General features: G+C 44.8%; 1 protein-coding gene across 1 annotated transcript in view; it reads left to right on the plus strand.

Annotated features, from left to right (window-relative positions):
- Positions 1-13,887: 13,887 nt before the first annotated feature.
- Positions 13,888-15,616, plus strand: part of RASSF1 (Ras association domain family member 1) — a 122,212-nt gene continuing 120,483 nt past the window's right edge. The window contains exon 1 of the mRNA XM_033926206.1: positions 13,888-14,306. Coding sequence (XP_033782097.1) covers positions 14,021-14,306 — 286 coding nt within the window. The 5' untranslated portion in view covers positions 13,888-14,020. The remainder of the gene's footprint in view (positions 14,307-15,616) is intronic.

Genomic DNA, 15,616 nt, shown 5'->3' on the forward strand with positions numbered 1-15,616 from the left:
TTATAGGTTATAATGATAAGATGTTCAAGTGCTCAGATTAATTGTGCTTATTATTAATTTTTTTTTTTTTTTTTATTTATTCATTTTTTAATTCTTACAACAAGTGAATTAAACATAATATAAACAATTTTCACATATCACTACAAACATTTTTGTACACTTGATGAAAGTTTAAAAATGAATAAAGAATTAAAAAAAATAAAATAAAATACCTCTGTGGCAGAAATGCACAGGACAATGTAACGTAAGAACATAAGAGTTGCCGTACCGAGACAGAATGAAGATCCATCAAGCCCAGTATCCTGGCCAAAACCAGGTCACAACGTAAGTACCTGGCAAGATCCCAAAGAGTAAACCAGATTTTACACTGCTTATCCTAAGTCCATCTTAATAATGGCTTACAGACTTTTCTTTTAGGAAATTATCCAAACCTGTTTAAAACTCTGCTAAGCTAACTGCTTTCACCATGTTTTCTGGCAATAAATTCCAGAATTTAATTACATGTTGACAAAAATATTGTCTCTGCTTCACAGCTTCATCGCAGGTCTCCTGGTATTTTTGGAAAGAGTAAATAAGCGACATAATCTATCCATCCCACTCAGAATTTTATAGACCTCTATCATATCTCCCCTGAGCTTTCTCTTCTCCAGGCTAGAGAGGAGTCTCTGAATTGAAAGGATGCTCTAGAACAGGGGTATCAAAGTCCCTCCTCGAAGGCCGCAATCCAGTCGGGTTTTCAGGATCTATTAGCCTACAATGAAAGCAGTGCAAGCAAATAGATCTCATGCATATTCATTGGAGAAATCCTGAAAACCCAACTGGATTGCGGCCCTCGAGGAGAGATTTTGACACCCCTGCTCTAGAATGAAGGCATAGGATGAAGACGAAAGTTTCAAGTTTTTATTAATATTTGATGAATCGCTTATTCAGTTTGCTAAGCGATGTACAACTTCAAAAAACAGAGATGCGAAGACTAACCAAGTAACTTCAGACTTACGAATCTAAAACAGACATGAGTCAGGCGGGTAGAAGGGAAAAGGAGTAGTGTAAAGAAATATTTATTTATGGAAAGGTGGTGGAGAAATTAAGTCTGTGCCTGAATTCGAGAAAGCATGGGACAACCGCATAGGATCTCAGTAAGATGGCATGGATGGACAGACTGAAAAGGTCATATGATCTTTACCTGCCTTAATTTTTTTCCATGTTTCTGTTGGTAAGGGAAAAGATGGGTAAGACAGTTTGAAAGGTGTATTTATTTTGTATTACTCAGTGGCAGCTTAAGGGGTAAGTCAGTGAGGTACTCGAGCTTAAGAGATGCTGAAAGCTTGCTTCATGGAAGGAGCTTGTTACTTCACGCCTCTCACTGTGTTAGGCTGGTGCTGCTAGCCCTAAAGCCTTAAAAGATGAAGAGAGGCCCTGAAAAGGTAATAGAGCACGTAGGTTAGGATGGAAGAAGTAGAACGAGTAATAAGACCTTAAAAAGGTAGCAACAAACTCAGAAAGCAGGTTAGGTGGAGTGTGTGGCGCAGTGGTTGGATCTACAGCCTCCGCACCCTGGGGTTGTGGGTTCAAACCCCGCACTGTTCCTTGTGACCCTGGGCAAGTCACTTAATCCTCCATAGCCCCAGGTACGTTAGATAGATTGTGAGCCCACCGGGACAGAGAGGGAAAATGCTTGAGTACCTGATTGTAAAAACCGCTTAGATAACCTTGATAGGCGGTATATAAAATCCTAATAAACTTGAAACTACTGCGGCTGTAATATCCAACTGAAAAGGAATAATGGTCATATTTTTGGTTTAAGAAACTGAGCCTCCTCCCCCTAAAAGAAAATTTGGCAATGAAGTATTTGGCCTGGAAAATAGGGGGTGATGTAAAATCTGAGATGCACATGGCCTGAAGCGCTGAAGTTAACAGGAATTCCAGGCCCCAAGGAGGTTACTCAGTGTTTCCTGGACTGGAATTACTCCATGAAGCCAGTTCTATTCTTAGATTCCCCTGATACTTTCAACTTTTTGTCTTGGAAGCCATCTCGCACAAGAAATTACTGGACTCGAGAAAAACATTAGCTGCATTTCCCAAATTTTACAGCAGGCAAAACAATGTGGTCATGGGCGCTTTAGAAGCCATAGAATATCAGAATGGCTGCAGCACTGTACAGACACATATTTTTAAAAAACCTGTTTCTACTCCAGAGGACTTACGTCTAGATATGACACATAAGAGCAGTGGGGGTCCATGTTGGTAGGGGCACCGGCACCCTTCCTCTGTCTCCCCGTCTCTTCCACATTCCTCCATGCACATGCCCCCTGCCCCCCCTCATACCTCTAGATCAGGGATCTCAAAGTCCCTCCTCGAGGGCCGCAATCCAGTCGGGTTTTCAGGATTTCCCCAATGAATATGCATTGAAGCAATGCATGCACATAGATCTCATGCATATTCATTGGGGAAATTCTGAAAACCTGACTGGATTGCGGCCCTCAAGGAGGGACTTTGAGATCCCTGCTCTAGATGAAGTTGTTTGTGGCGGTCAACGTGCTCTTTGCGACCCCGTTGGCTCTCCCGCTGACATCACTTCTGGATGCCATGCATAGGAAGTCCATTGAACCTAAACTTGCCAAACAGAATACACTTCTCCCTCCGTATTCGCAGTTTTGATTATTCATGGTTTTTAGCTTGCTGGCTCCTCCCCCCCAAATTACGTCAGCTTGCATAGAGAAATTGCTGATTCCAAGCGTTTACAGAGAAAATTGCCGATTCCCAGCACTTTCTTCACCGTGTTTTGCCTCTCCTTCAGGAACAGGCCAGGTCTCCCACCATGTTATTCGCGGTTTCACCATATTCACGATGGTTTTTAATAGAAAACAGCGAACAACATATGAAAAAGTTATTCACGGTTTTTCTGTATTCGCGGGTCTGTTAATCCCCTATCACAGCAAATACGGAGGGAGAAGTGTACCAATAAAAATTGTCAATTAATATAGAAAGAGTACTATATAAGCCAAAATGAGGAAGTACAAAAATGGAACAGAAAAATGAAATCAACAATGAACCGAAAGAGAGAGACCTCAGTACTGGGAAACTGCAATGAATCACATCCCTAGCAGTAGACCCCTGGGCAGACAACTCATGTTTAACTTGAAGACTATAGCCTAAATGAGTTTGCCCCTTACGTCATCATGTCTCCTCTATGGTGAAAAAATAATAATGTGAGAAATCTTTTTATATACAATGTACTCGCCTCCTGATCACATTTTTTGTTAATCATTTGAGCAGCAAAGAAAATTTAAGACAGTATTTGTCTGATGAGGAGACTACATTGTATATAAAAAGATTTTTCACATTATTATTAGATAAAATTTTGGCCTAAAAGATATAGCTTCTGTTCTAATCTCTTGTATAATTTATTCATATTTTGTTAACTGAGTCGAGCCCTCCTGCTGGGATGAATTGATGTCTAAAATCAAAGATTCGATTCGATTATTTTTTCGCTTATTTAGTATTATTTTTTCACCATAGAGGAGACATTATGAAGTACGGGGCAAACTCATTTATGTTACAGTCTTCAAGTTAAACATGAGTTGTCTGCCCAGGGATATGATTCATTGTAGTTCCCAAGTTCTCTCTTTCAGTTCATTGTCGATTGATTTCATTTTTTTGTTTTATTTTTGTACTCTCCTCATTTTGGCTTATATAGTGAGGATTTTTGCTCTTTCTATATTAATTGATGATTTTTAATGGCATTCTGGTGCCAATGGGCTCGCAAAGAGAACGTTGTTGACCACCGCGAGCAACAACTTGAACTAGAGGTACAAGGGAAGGAGCGTGGGGGAGGGGGGCGCCTCTCACCCTCACTCCACCACTGCATAAGAGAAATGTTATTGGCCATGATCTGACAGCTTCCAGAAGGTGGACTCGGAACACAGCGTGATGCAGGTAGCCCGTAGGCATTTTGACCTATCATTCATTTCAGTGCCCTTTGCCATTCCAAAAACTCATTGGGCCTTACTTTCACTCACCAGCTGAAATACTGTTCTATTTCATTCCCTTCTACAATTTCCAGGTCCTCCTTTCCTTCTAATGCCCTCATCACAAAGGGCCAGGTATACATTTTCCCCATAGGGGAAAAGGAGGCTATTGTATAACTGGGCACCTGGTATGAACCTATTCTATAAAGAAATACATTCTCCTGGGTTAAAATGGAAAAATACACACCTATAAGCTATTTGCTTGCATTTATATTCCGCTGTAGAGCTGGCATAAGTGGATGCATCTAAATTCTGCTGATATGTGCCTGTTTGTATTCTATAAGTTAAATTCACTCCTGCCCAGGCTCTTCCTACCTGTAAAATATATAGTATGCTATGTATGTGTGATGGGGTGTGCGTCCTATTACCAGAAAACCTGAATTTAAAGTGAAAATGCATTACTCAAAAACAGCATGGGTTTAAAGCCGGGAACAGAAACCATTGTTGAAACTCATTTGTACATAGATTTACATATGGACACTGCAAAGATACCTGGGAGCTCGCTACTCACCCCGAAGGAAAAAAGGAGTTAGAAAACAAGACTCCCAGAGTTAGTCACATGGAAAGGAAGAACAGACATGTCAGGAGCTCAGGCAATTCTTGAAGGGATGAATGCTGGAATTTGCCTAATCTTTGATAAACTGAAAGGATTCTAATGTGGTCAAGGACTTTGCCCTATGGGAGCCATAGTGGGCGCAAAAAGGTGGATGATATGTGCATATGATAGAATAGTACTTGGGTGGTTTTTGGCATTAGTGCACATATTTGCCAGTATTAAATAGGTGCATAGCTGTCAGCATTTACTTTGTAGAATTGCCCTGAAAATGTCTGGCCTATATGGTGTTCCAGAAATATGTACAAGCATTGGCTCTTTCTGTTGCTGCAGCAAGGTTTTCCTTTGGATGAGTCCTAGAGAATGACGTGACAGAATTTATCCCCATCCCCATGGATAACCACAGGAAACCATCCCCATGTCATTCTTTAAGGAGAGAGGGAAGAATCAGAGTATAAATGGGCCCAGCCACTGACCCTCAAGCCTTGCATTGAAGAATGTTGGTGAAGGACTGAGGTTGAGATAGACACGAAAGAATGACCTAGGATGGTCTCCAGCCATTGACCCTCAAGCTTTGCATTGAAGAATGCTGGTGTAGAAGGACTGAGGTTGAGATAGACACTAAACAATGACATAGAATGGTTTCCCATGGTTATCCATGAGGACAGGGATAAATTCTGTCCTAGTATGGAATATGTAATCACAAACTAACCCCTCCCCCTTTCACACAAATGTAGTTTGTTTTTTAGCCATGGTGGTAACAGTTCTGATGCTCACAGAATTCTGAGCATCAGAGCTGCTACCACTACGGGTGGCGCTAAAAAGCACTCCACAGTTTTGTAAAAGGAGGGATAAAATAGAAATACATAGACAAAGGTTAAATTGAACCACCAAGAAGCTGGACTCTGCATACAATGCAACACCACAGAAACAGTGACACATGTCTCCTAAAGCAATAAATAAATAGAAACTTTTTTTTCTACCTTTGTCTTCTCTGGTTTCTGCTTTCCTCATCTTCTTGTTACTCTCTCCCTTCCATCCACTGCCCTCTCTCTGCCTCTACATGATATCTTCTCTCCCTTCCATCCACTGTCTGCCCTCTCTCTCAGCCTCTATATGGCATCTTCTCTCCTATGCCCCTTCCAGAAACTATATGCCTCCCCCTTCCATCTCTCCCTTCACCCCCATTGGTCTGGCATCTCTCTCCTCTCCTACACATCTCTGCAATCCCTTTCCCTTTTCCCCCTCATTTTCCTTTTCAATTTATTTTCTGCATCTGTCTAGATTACGTTCTTACTACCCTATCAACCTACAGCTCACCACCTCTTTCCCTCACCCCCTCCAGTATTTCAGTAACTCAATCCTTTTCCTCATCATGTGCCCTCCTTTTATTTATCCCCTCCTTCCATCATGTGCCCTCTTTCTCTACCCCTTCCATCTAGTATCTTCTCCTCTCTCTGTCCACTTCCATACAGCGTCTGCTCCCCTCTTTCTCTCCTCCCCATTTCCTTCCTGCATTTGCTCCCTTATCTCTCCCATCCAGCATACGCTCCCCCTCTACCCTCCCCACTACCATCCAATGTCTGCCCTTTCTCTCACCATCCACCCCTCTTCAATTAGCATCTACCTCCTTTCTTTCCCTCCAATCCAATTCCATCCAGTATCCTTCCCCCTTATGTCTCTCTCCCCTTTCCCTGCACACCAATTCCATCAGCACCACCCTTCCATACCACTCTGCCCCCTTTCTCTCCCTCCACCACTCTTCCATACCAGCAGTCATGCACCCTTCTCTCCCTTCATGCAGCAAGGTCCCATGATGACTGTAGCTGCCGGTCCACCCCACTCTGACGTATTTGCTCTGGAGCAAAGTCAGCAGCCGCGCTGAGGTGCAGGAAGGTCCCGCAATGACTATGTCTGCCGGCTGTGCTCCGGAAGAAGTAAGTTACGTTGGAGGGGGTGGACCCGGCAGACGCAAGGAGTTGCAGCAAGGTCCCGCGATGACTGTATCTGCTGGGTCCACCCCCTCCAACGTAACTTACTTCTGGAGAACTGGAGACAAACTGGAGAAAAAAGAGCAAATTTATCAAATAATTAAAATGGTCCATCAGAGTTCATCAGAGATCACCAAAGGTGAAAAATGTGCATAAATAGTCTTTCAAAACAGAGTCAACATGGGATAAAACCAAAAGATGGCTTAATGTTGATCTGTTGTAGAAACATTTCAAACAACGATCATCTTGTACAAAGGTGGCTTTATTTGCTCTATAAGGGGATATACTGTAAATCATCACGTTGTCAATTTATATTGCACTTCATAAGAATAGCCTTACTAGGTCACACCAATGGTCCATCTAGTATACTATGCCGTCCTCTTGGAGGCCAATTCAAGTCACAAGTACCTGGTAAAAACCCAAATAGTAGCAGCATTCCATGTCACTGATCCAGGGCAAGTGGTGGCTTCCCCCATGTCTGTCTCAACAGCAGACTATGAACTTTTCCTCCAGGAACTTGTCCAACCTTTTTTTTTAAGCCAGCTACATTAACCGCTCTTACCACATCCTCCGGCAATGCGTTCCAGAGCTTAACTGTTCTCTGAGGGAAAAAAAATTTCCTCCTCTTGGTTTTAAAAGTATTACTCTGTAACTTCATTGAGTGTCCCCTAGTCTTTGTAATTTTTGATGGAGTGAAAAATCGATCCACTTGTACCCGTTCTACTCCACTCAGGATTTTGCAGACTTCAATCATATCTCCCCTCAGCCGACTCTTTTCCAAACTGAAGAGCCCCAACCTTTTTAGTCTTTCCTCATACGAAAGGAGTTCTATCCCCTTTATCATCTTGGTCGCTCTTCTTTGAACCTTTTCTAGTGCCGCTATACCTAATTGGAGATAAGAAGACCAGAACTGAATGCAATAGTCAAGATAAGGTCGCACCATTGAGCGATACAGAAGCATTATAACATTCTTAGTCTTGTTTACATAAGAACATAAGAACTGCCATCTCCGGATCAGACCCATGGTCCATCGAGTCCGGCGATCCGCACACACGGAGGCCCAGTCAGGTATACACCTGATGTAGTTTTAGTCACCCATATCCCTCTATGCCTCTCGTAAGGAGATGTGCATCTAATTTGCCTTTGAATCCTAGCACAGTGGATTCCTTAATAACCTCCTCTGGGAGAGCATTCCAGGCGTCCACCACTCGCTGTGTAAAGCAGAACTTCCTGGCATTTGTCCTGGACTTGTCCCCCCTTAGCTTCAAACCATGTCCTCTTGTCCGTGTCGCGTTGGACAATGTAAATAATTTATTTTCCTGCTCTATTTTATCGATGCCTTTCAGCATTTTGAACGTCTCGATCATGTCCCCTCGCAGCCTCCTCTTCTCAAGGGAGAACAGTCCCAGTTTCTTGAGTCATTCCTCATATTCCAAGCACTCCATACCTCTTATTAGCTTCGTTGCTCGTCTCTGCACCCTCTCCAGCAGTTTTATATCCTTCTTTAGGTTGGGAGACCAATGTTGGACACAGTATTCCAAGTGTGGTCTGACCATTGCTCTATAAAGCGGCATTATGACTTTCTCCGATCTACTCGTGATTCCTTTTTTTATCATGCCTAACATTCTGTTTGCTTTCTTTGCCGCTGCCGCGCATTGTGCTGACGGCTTCAGGGTCCTATCTATCAGTACACCCAGGTCCTTTTCTTGTTTGCTCTTACCCAGAGTTGCGCCTGACATTCTATACTCGTGTTCCTTATTCTTACTACCTAAATGCATTACTTTGCATTTCTCCACGTTGAACTTCATCTGCCATTGCTCTGCCCATTTCTCTAACTGATACAAGTCGCTCTGGAGTTCCTCGCTATCCTCCTGCGATCTGATTGCCCGGCATAGCTTTGTGTCGTCTGCAAACTTAATGATCTCACTGGATACTCCTTCTTCCAGGTCACTGATGTAAATATTAAATAGGATCGGCCCAAGAACCGAGCCCTGGGGCACACCACTAGTCACTTTCTCCCAGTCTGAGAACTTCCCATTTATGCCCACTCTCTGCTTTCTGTTTTCCAGCCATTTGCCTATCCACCTGTGTATATCTCCCTCTATTCCATGGCTTTGTAGTTTCCTGAGAAGTCTTTCATGTGGAACTTTGTCAAACGCCTTCTGGAAGTCCAAATATATTATGTCCACCGGCATTCCACTATCAATTTGCTTGTTCACGGTCTCAAAAAACTGAAGTAAATTCGTTAAACATGATTTCCCTTTCCTGAACCCATCCCTTTTCTAATAATTCCTAGCATCTCGTTTGCTTTTTTGGCCGCCGCCACACATTAGGTGGAAGGTTTCAGCGTATTATTCACGATGACACCAGATCTTTTTTTTTTAACGCTGACCCTAGCATCTGGTAACTATGATTTAGATTATTCTTCCCAATGTGCATCACTTTACATTTGTCCACATTAAGTTTCATCTGCCATTTGGACGCCCAGTCTTCCACTTTCCTAAACTCTTCCTGCAGTTTTTCACATTACTTGTTATAGCAGGTACACTAAATAGGCAATTTTTAATCTGGCCTCCTCACCACACCTTAACAATGTAATATATTCTAAAAAAACAAACAAGTATCTAATCAAAGTGGATTATGCTTAAAAACCAATTTATGGCTCTTCTGCTCCAAATGAAGCCGTTTCAGTGTTTGTGCACTGGAGTGATACTTCATAAATCCATGAAGGGGAACTTTGTCACCAGTTGTTGTTTTTTTTTCTAGGTTGATCCTTTTCATGAGTTAGACATTATTTTAACATTCTCCTTCCTCCTTGCCCAGCCCTCTACACAAAACTATGAAACTCTTAGGGAACTAACACAGTGCCTGCATTACACATTATGAAGACAAGGCGATGGCCTGGAGCAGCGTGAAAAGCAACTGAAGTGGATGCAAAACTGTAGATTCCGATGCCAAGTTTATTAAAAAGTGACTATCCCGCACCTAGGGGGTTGCCTTCAGGGTGGTTTAGGATCTCCCTCCTTACCTCCCTAGGATTCCCCATTCCTCCCCCTACAATCACCCATCAGAAAGGCCACCATCTAGACTTAATATCCTTCTCCTCCAAAGACCCCCGTACTTTCCCCATATCCATTACCAAAGAAACCTGGACTGACACCATTTTTTCGGACCACCTTCTTGCAAACTTCCAAGTACTCTGGAGCAACACGAAACCCAACGTAAACATCAACCACAGAAAGGAGGCTCCTACCACAACCTTCAGACCCACCCTCAACCTCACTGAATTCTGGACTCACTTCACACTGCTACCTACCCCCGACACTAATAAGGACTTCACCGAATACTGGAACAACTCCTGTAATATGATCCTTGATAAAATTGCAACGCTAAAGAAAGGCAAAAAAAGACGACACATGGATGGCATGACATGAAACTAACTACACTAAAAGGAAAGAATCTGGACCAAAACAAAAAAATGAGAAAGACAAAGGAATCTGGAGATCCAAGATTCACGAATACAAAAGAATCTTAAAAGAAAAACTCCATGCTTATTACTCATCCAAAATAGGTTCTCCCTCAACTAACAGCAAGGAACTCTTCAAACTAATCAACACGCTGTTCGAAGATAACCATCATAAAAGATCCCCCTCCACTCAACTCCCAACTGCTGAATCCTTTGCTACTCACTTCATGACAAAAATCCTCAGGCTAAGTGCTCCCATCCAAAACTCCCTCCCCAACCCCCCCCCCCCTTCCCCACCATTAACCGCCACCCTGATTTCATCCCTGCTGACATGTGCTAGGATCACTTTGATAAACCCAACTGGTTCCACTTCCTTCAACTATACAACAAATATTCCAGTTCTTACTGCCGCCTCGACAACTGCCCATCCATCATCATGAAATCGGCACGATTGGATCTCACTACAGATGTCCAATGGCGAATTCCCAACTGATCTCGGCCACATCCTCATCACCCCTATCATAAAGAACCACAAGGACCCCATATCTTCAACCTCCAACTACAGACCAATAGCCAGCATCCCCTTCTTCACCAAACTGATGGAAGGTCTGATCAACACCACCCTAACAAACTACCTGGATAAATTTTCTACCCTACACGAATACCAATCGGGATTCTGCAAACATCACAGTATGGAAACCGCTCTAGCCTCCATCATGGATCACATCTTGTACATACTTAGTGCAGGGAACCAAGCACTAATCCTCCAATTTGACCTCAGTAGAAATCACGGGAGTAAGGAAGCCGCTCAGTGTTGAGCAGCAGCGCCAAATCGTGCTGCTGCTCGTGTCGCTGAGATGGACTAAGTGGATCCGTGCAGCCAGTTAGCAGCCGGGCATGAGTTCAGAAAGCTTGCTCCTGCCTGCTGCACCTCCACCAATGATCGGCAGAGGACCTTCTGCACCTCCACCAGATTGGCAGAGGTAGGAAGATAGGGCAGGGAGGAGGAGGGGGGCAGAGCGACCTTAAAAAATTCTGGGAGGGGGCATTAACCCGAATATAAACCAGGACCCCCACTTTTGGGCGACTCAGAACCTCTTGGTAGTACCCCTTGGTGATGGTTGATGATCCTACATCACCAGGGTTCTCACTTGGTCAATGACGATCTCATTTCTGGATGTTGAGGGCCTACCAGAACGTGCTTCACTCTCCACTGATGTGCAGCCATCTCTGAAGCTATCTATTCATATATTCCTCTTGAGCAGACGGTAGTTGTACCACTCCTTTATCTGTGTGTTGCCTATTGCTTCATCCCTGAAGACCTGTTCAGTCTTGCAGATCGTTTCCACTTGGGAATCTCCAAGCTTTGCACAAAATTGAATGCAGTAGCGTTGTTCAACTTTTTCTGCCATTTTGTCAAAAACGAAAATCCAATGGTGCTCACTTATACTTCCTTACTCATCAGCGGTCTGCCAGCGACTGACAGCTTCTGTAGGTGGGAAAAAATTCAAGCATGTGCATTAGGGTCGCCTACGTACGTGCACCAAACCACGTCTCCCTAGCTTTATTTGTTTATGCAAGAAAATTTAAGGTCTGATATTTTTTGAACAGATCCTAGTATATCTTTCTGACCTAACCCTGCATAGAGTGAGTTATAGTAGTCAAGTTGTTGGATCACTAATGAGTGTACATGAATGTTCAGAGCTTCTGGAACCAATATTTAATCAATCAATATATAAACAAATCAATATAATCAGATGCAATTTTAAAAATTGAATTCTTAACAACCTTAGAAATTTGTGAGTGGCATGTTAGTTGAATCTAAGATTACACCTAAAATATGTCATGTTTGTTTGTCCAAGTGAGATTGTAAACTCTTCTGAGCAAATGTCAAAATGTACAGCGCTGCGTACATCTTTCAACGCTATATAAGTGATAAGTAGTAGCAGTGCTTGATACAAGTGGGATTGGCGTATCTCCCAATATCAAAGAACCAACAGAGTTTACTTTTACCTAAAGGGAGGATGAATGATTTTCAAACAGCCCATTTACCTGGATAAAACATTTTGGGGAAACTGTCATTATTATTGTATATATAAAACATAAGTTTAATATTTAAAAGCTAATGATGGCTAATGTATTCTTATAAGTTCGTTCTGGGAAGATGTTTCAGTGCTCAGTACTGCTCAATTTGATAATCTACTGGAAAGGAGCCATGAGCTTCAAAGTTCAGTGAAGTGGCCCAAAGTGGAAGGTTTTGTCTAGGGACCTACACCTGGCTTTGTGCCCAAAGCTAGATCCTAGCTAGAAAAGTGACAGCTCTAGGTCTTTCCCTCCTCATACACTCCCTTCCGAGCCGCAGAGATTTTCTGTGAATTGGGGGGATGGGCCACAGGTGCCAACATTACAAAAGAGGATGTTTGTTTTGTTCACTGATTTATTTCTAAATCTGGGCCTTATTTCTGACTCACTGGTAGGTTGAGACCTGGGGGCAGGTTTCATCTTTGTGACTCGGATTCCCTGATCTCCTATTTTGGTTAATGAGGAAATCAGAGATGCCATGGGTGGCATTGTATTATTTATACTAGTCTTTAAACCCGTTACATTAACGGGTGCTAGAATATATGTCTGTCTGTCTTTCTTTCTTTCTGTCTCTCTCTCTCCCGCTGTCTCTCTCTCTCTCTCCTTGGCTCCCTTTTTCTGTCTATCTTTCTGTCCCTCTCCCTGCCCCTGTGTCTTTCTTCCTTTCTGTCCGTCTCCCTCCCTCCTACTGTCTGTCTGTCATTCTTTCCCTCCATTTCCCTGTGCAGTAGTATTTCCACCCCACTTCCCTGTGCAGCAGCAACAGCATTTCCCTCCCCCCCCCGACTTCCCTGTGCAGCAGCAGCGGTATTTGTCTTCCCCTCCAAGTCCCTGTGCAGCAGTTGCAGCATTTCCCCCACCCCTTCCCTTCTCTTACCGCGATCTTGCCTACTCCATTTGGCCCTTCCCCCACGTTCTGGCCTGCTGCGATCTGGCTGCTCCGTTCGGCTCCTCGCAGCTGGAGTCCTCTTCTTTGTCGCCCCCCCCCTTCCCTTCCCACGGTCTTGAGCTTCGGTCTGGTCTGGCCTGCTCGCCTTGCCGTATTTTTTTTTTTAGTTGAAAGGTGCGGCGGTGGCTCCTCTCATGATCCCCACCTGCGTCGGAAGTCCGACGCAGGTGGGGATCGTGAGAGGAGCCACCGCTGCGTCTTTCAACTAAAAAATGCAATACGGCAGGGAGCAGGCCAGACCGAAAAACAGAACCGTAAGCCGCGCATGCGCACTCCTACCTGCGGGTTGCTACAGCTCACGGAAAACCGGCGCACGCATAGGAAGTGCGCATGCGCGGCTTACCGTTTTATTATATTAGATGTTACATATGATCATTTTATATGTATCTATTCATATATTCCTCTTGAGCAGACGGTAGTTTTTGACCAGCGTGGGGGATTAGCGCGTGATGAAAAGTCACGAGCGTTAACCTCGCTAGCATGCCTTTGTAAAAGGAGCCCATAGTGTACATTCTATTATTTTATTTATTGAAAAAAAATGATTGGGGTGCCAAATACAATCAAAAGTGGCCCCCCCCCCCGAGTACAGTGAATTGGGGGGTACTTTCCGGTCCGATTTCCCCTCACCTGTGGCCTGAAGAGGTTTCCTATTCGGGCACAGGGGGATGAGAAGTCTCACCTCAGCAGAGACAGTCTGGGGTGCTTTTTTTCTGCTCTGCCGAGGGGAAGCCTGCCCAGAATTTTTTTTTTTTTTTAAAGACAAACTCCGAAAACAGAAACGAGAGGGAGGGAGGAAGGGAAAGTGAGCGAGAGAAAGCCTCGGCGGAGAGGGAGATGCCAGGGGCCGCTTTAAGCGCTTGCGCCTAACTTTGGCGAGAACGTTTAAGCTAGGCGGGGCCGCCGCAGCCCGGTTTAGCGACTCGGGAGCTCGGAGCGGCGCTGCCTCCCGGAATGGCCGGCCACACGGAGCTGATCGAGCTGCGGAGCCTGGAGGCGGGGGAGCAGATCGAGCTGATCCGGAGGCCCAGCCGCCTGGAGCGGGCCAACGCGCTGCGGATCGCCCCGGGGAAGGTACCCGAGCTCCTGCGGCTGCTGGGCTCCCCGAGCGACCCCCGGCTGACGGGGGACCGGGGCGAGGGCCACCGCTTCCAGCCCTGCACCCACACCCGGCAGACCTGGTGCGACCTCTGTGGGGACTTCATCTGGGGCATCTACAAGAAGAGCCTGCGCTGCATCCGTGAGTGGAATGGGCAAGGGCGGGGGAAGATTGTGGTGAGAAATCAGTTAGCTTAGCAGGGTTTAAAAAAATAAAAAAGTTTTCCATAGGCCATTATTGAGATGGAGAAGCAGCATAAAATCTGCTCTACCGAGTTTCCTGTGTGTTATATTAATTTGAGGTCCAAGAAACGCACTAGTTCTTATTTTTGGGGATGTATTATTTTGTTCATGTACAATGATCTTTCCCTTCTCTCCCCCACATGTGCATCATCTTTCCTCCGCTGTCACCCCTCCCCTTGTGCTTTCCCTCTGCAGCTTCTTTCTAGCCCTCCCTCTCATCCCCCCCATGCAGCAGAACCCTTGCACAGCATCTTTTTCTATCAGTGCCTCCCTCCCATCCCCCCCCTGTGCAGAACCATACCGACATACCTCCCTCCAAACTGCAGCGTCGGCAGCACTCAAAACAGGCTGCTTCACGGTCTTCTCCCGCTGGGGCCTTCCCTGTGCCGCATCAGTGATGCGGCGGAGGGTAGGACCCGGTGGGAGAAGGCCGCAAAGCAGTCTGGGAGGGTCAGCAGGGTACAAATGGGAGGGAGAGATGCTAAGATGCTGCACAGGGTGGGAGCGTTAGTGAGTGTTGGGGGGGGGAAGCGCTGTTGCCGGCAAATCCAGGGCTGGAGTCGGGGACTTTTGGAGGGGCTGTGGGGCGATCTAACTAGGGCTTATTTTTGTGGTAGGTCTTATTCTCAGGGAAACAAGGTACTTGGGACCTGGTTGGCCACTGTTGGGAACAGGATACTGGGCTTGATGGACCTTCCGTCTGTCCCAGTATGGCAACTCTTCTATTCTTAGTCCTAAATCTCTCCAAACTCAAAGGGCTCCTTTTACGAAGCCACGTTAGCGACTTTTAATCACGCGCTAATCCCTGCGCTACCCAATAAACTGCCACATGCTCAAGAGGAGGCGGTAGCGACGAGCAGGCGCGTTAAACCACTAAAAAGGAGCCCAAAATGTCTGCTTTTAAGTATGCCTGAAACATGTGGCAGAGCAGTTTGGAGGGCTGGCTGGATTTCAAACTCAGGGTCCCTTAAGGTTACTAAGCTGTGCTAGCTGCTAACCTGCCTAACAGCAGCTTAAAATGGCAGAACTGCGCTAAAAAAAAAAAAAAAAAGGGTGAGGCGGGTTGAGGGGGCAGAGAATGGGCATTCAATAAGCTGGCAGTGAGTTTTTAGAATTTTTTTTTAAAGTTCAATATTTTTATTATATTTTGAAAAAAGTACATATTTTTAAACCAATAACAATCAGAATGCTGCCGTCCGTCTCAAAACA

This window comes from Geotrypetes seraphini, chromosome 17, assembly GCF_902459505.1.
Source record: "Geotrypetes seraphini chromosome 17, aGeoSer1.1, whole genome shotgun sequence".
Lineage (NCBI taxonomy): Eukaryota > Metazoa > Chordata > Amphibia > Gymnophiona > Dermophiidae > Geotrypetes > Geotrypetes seraphini.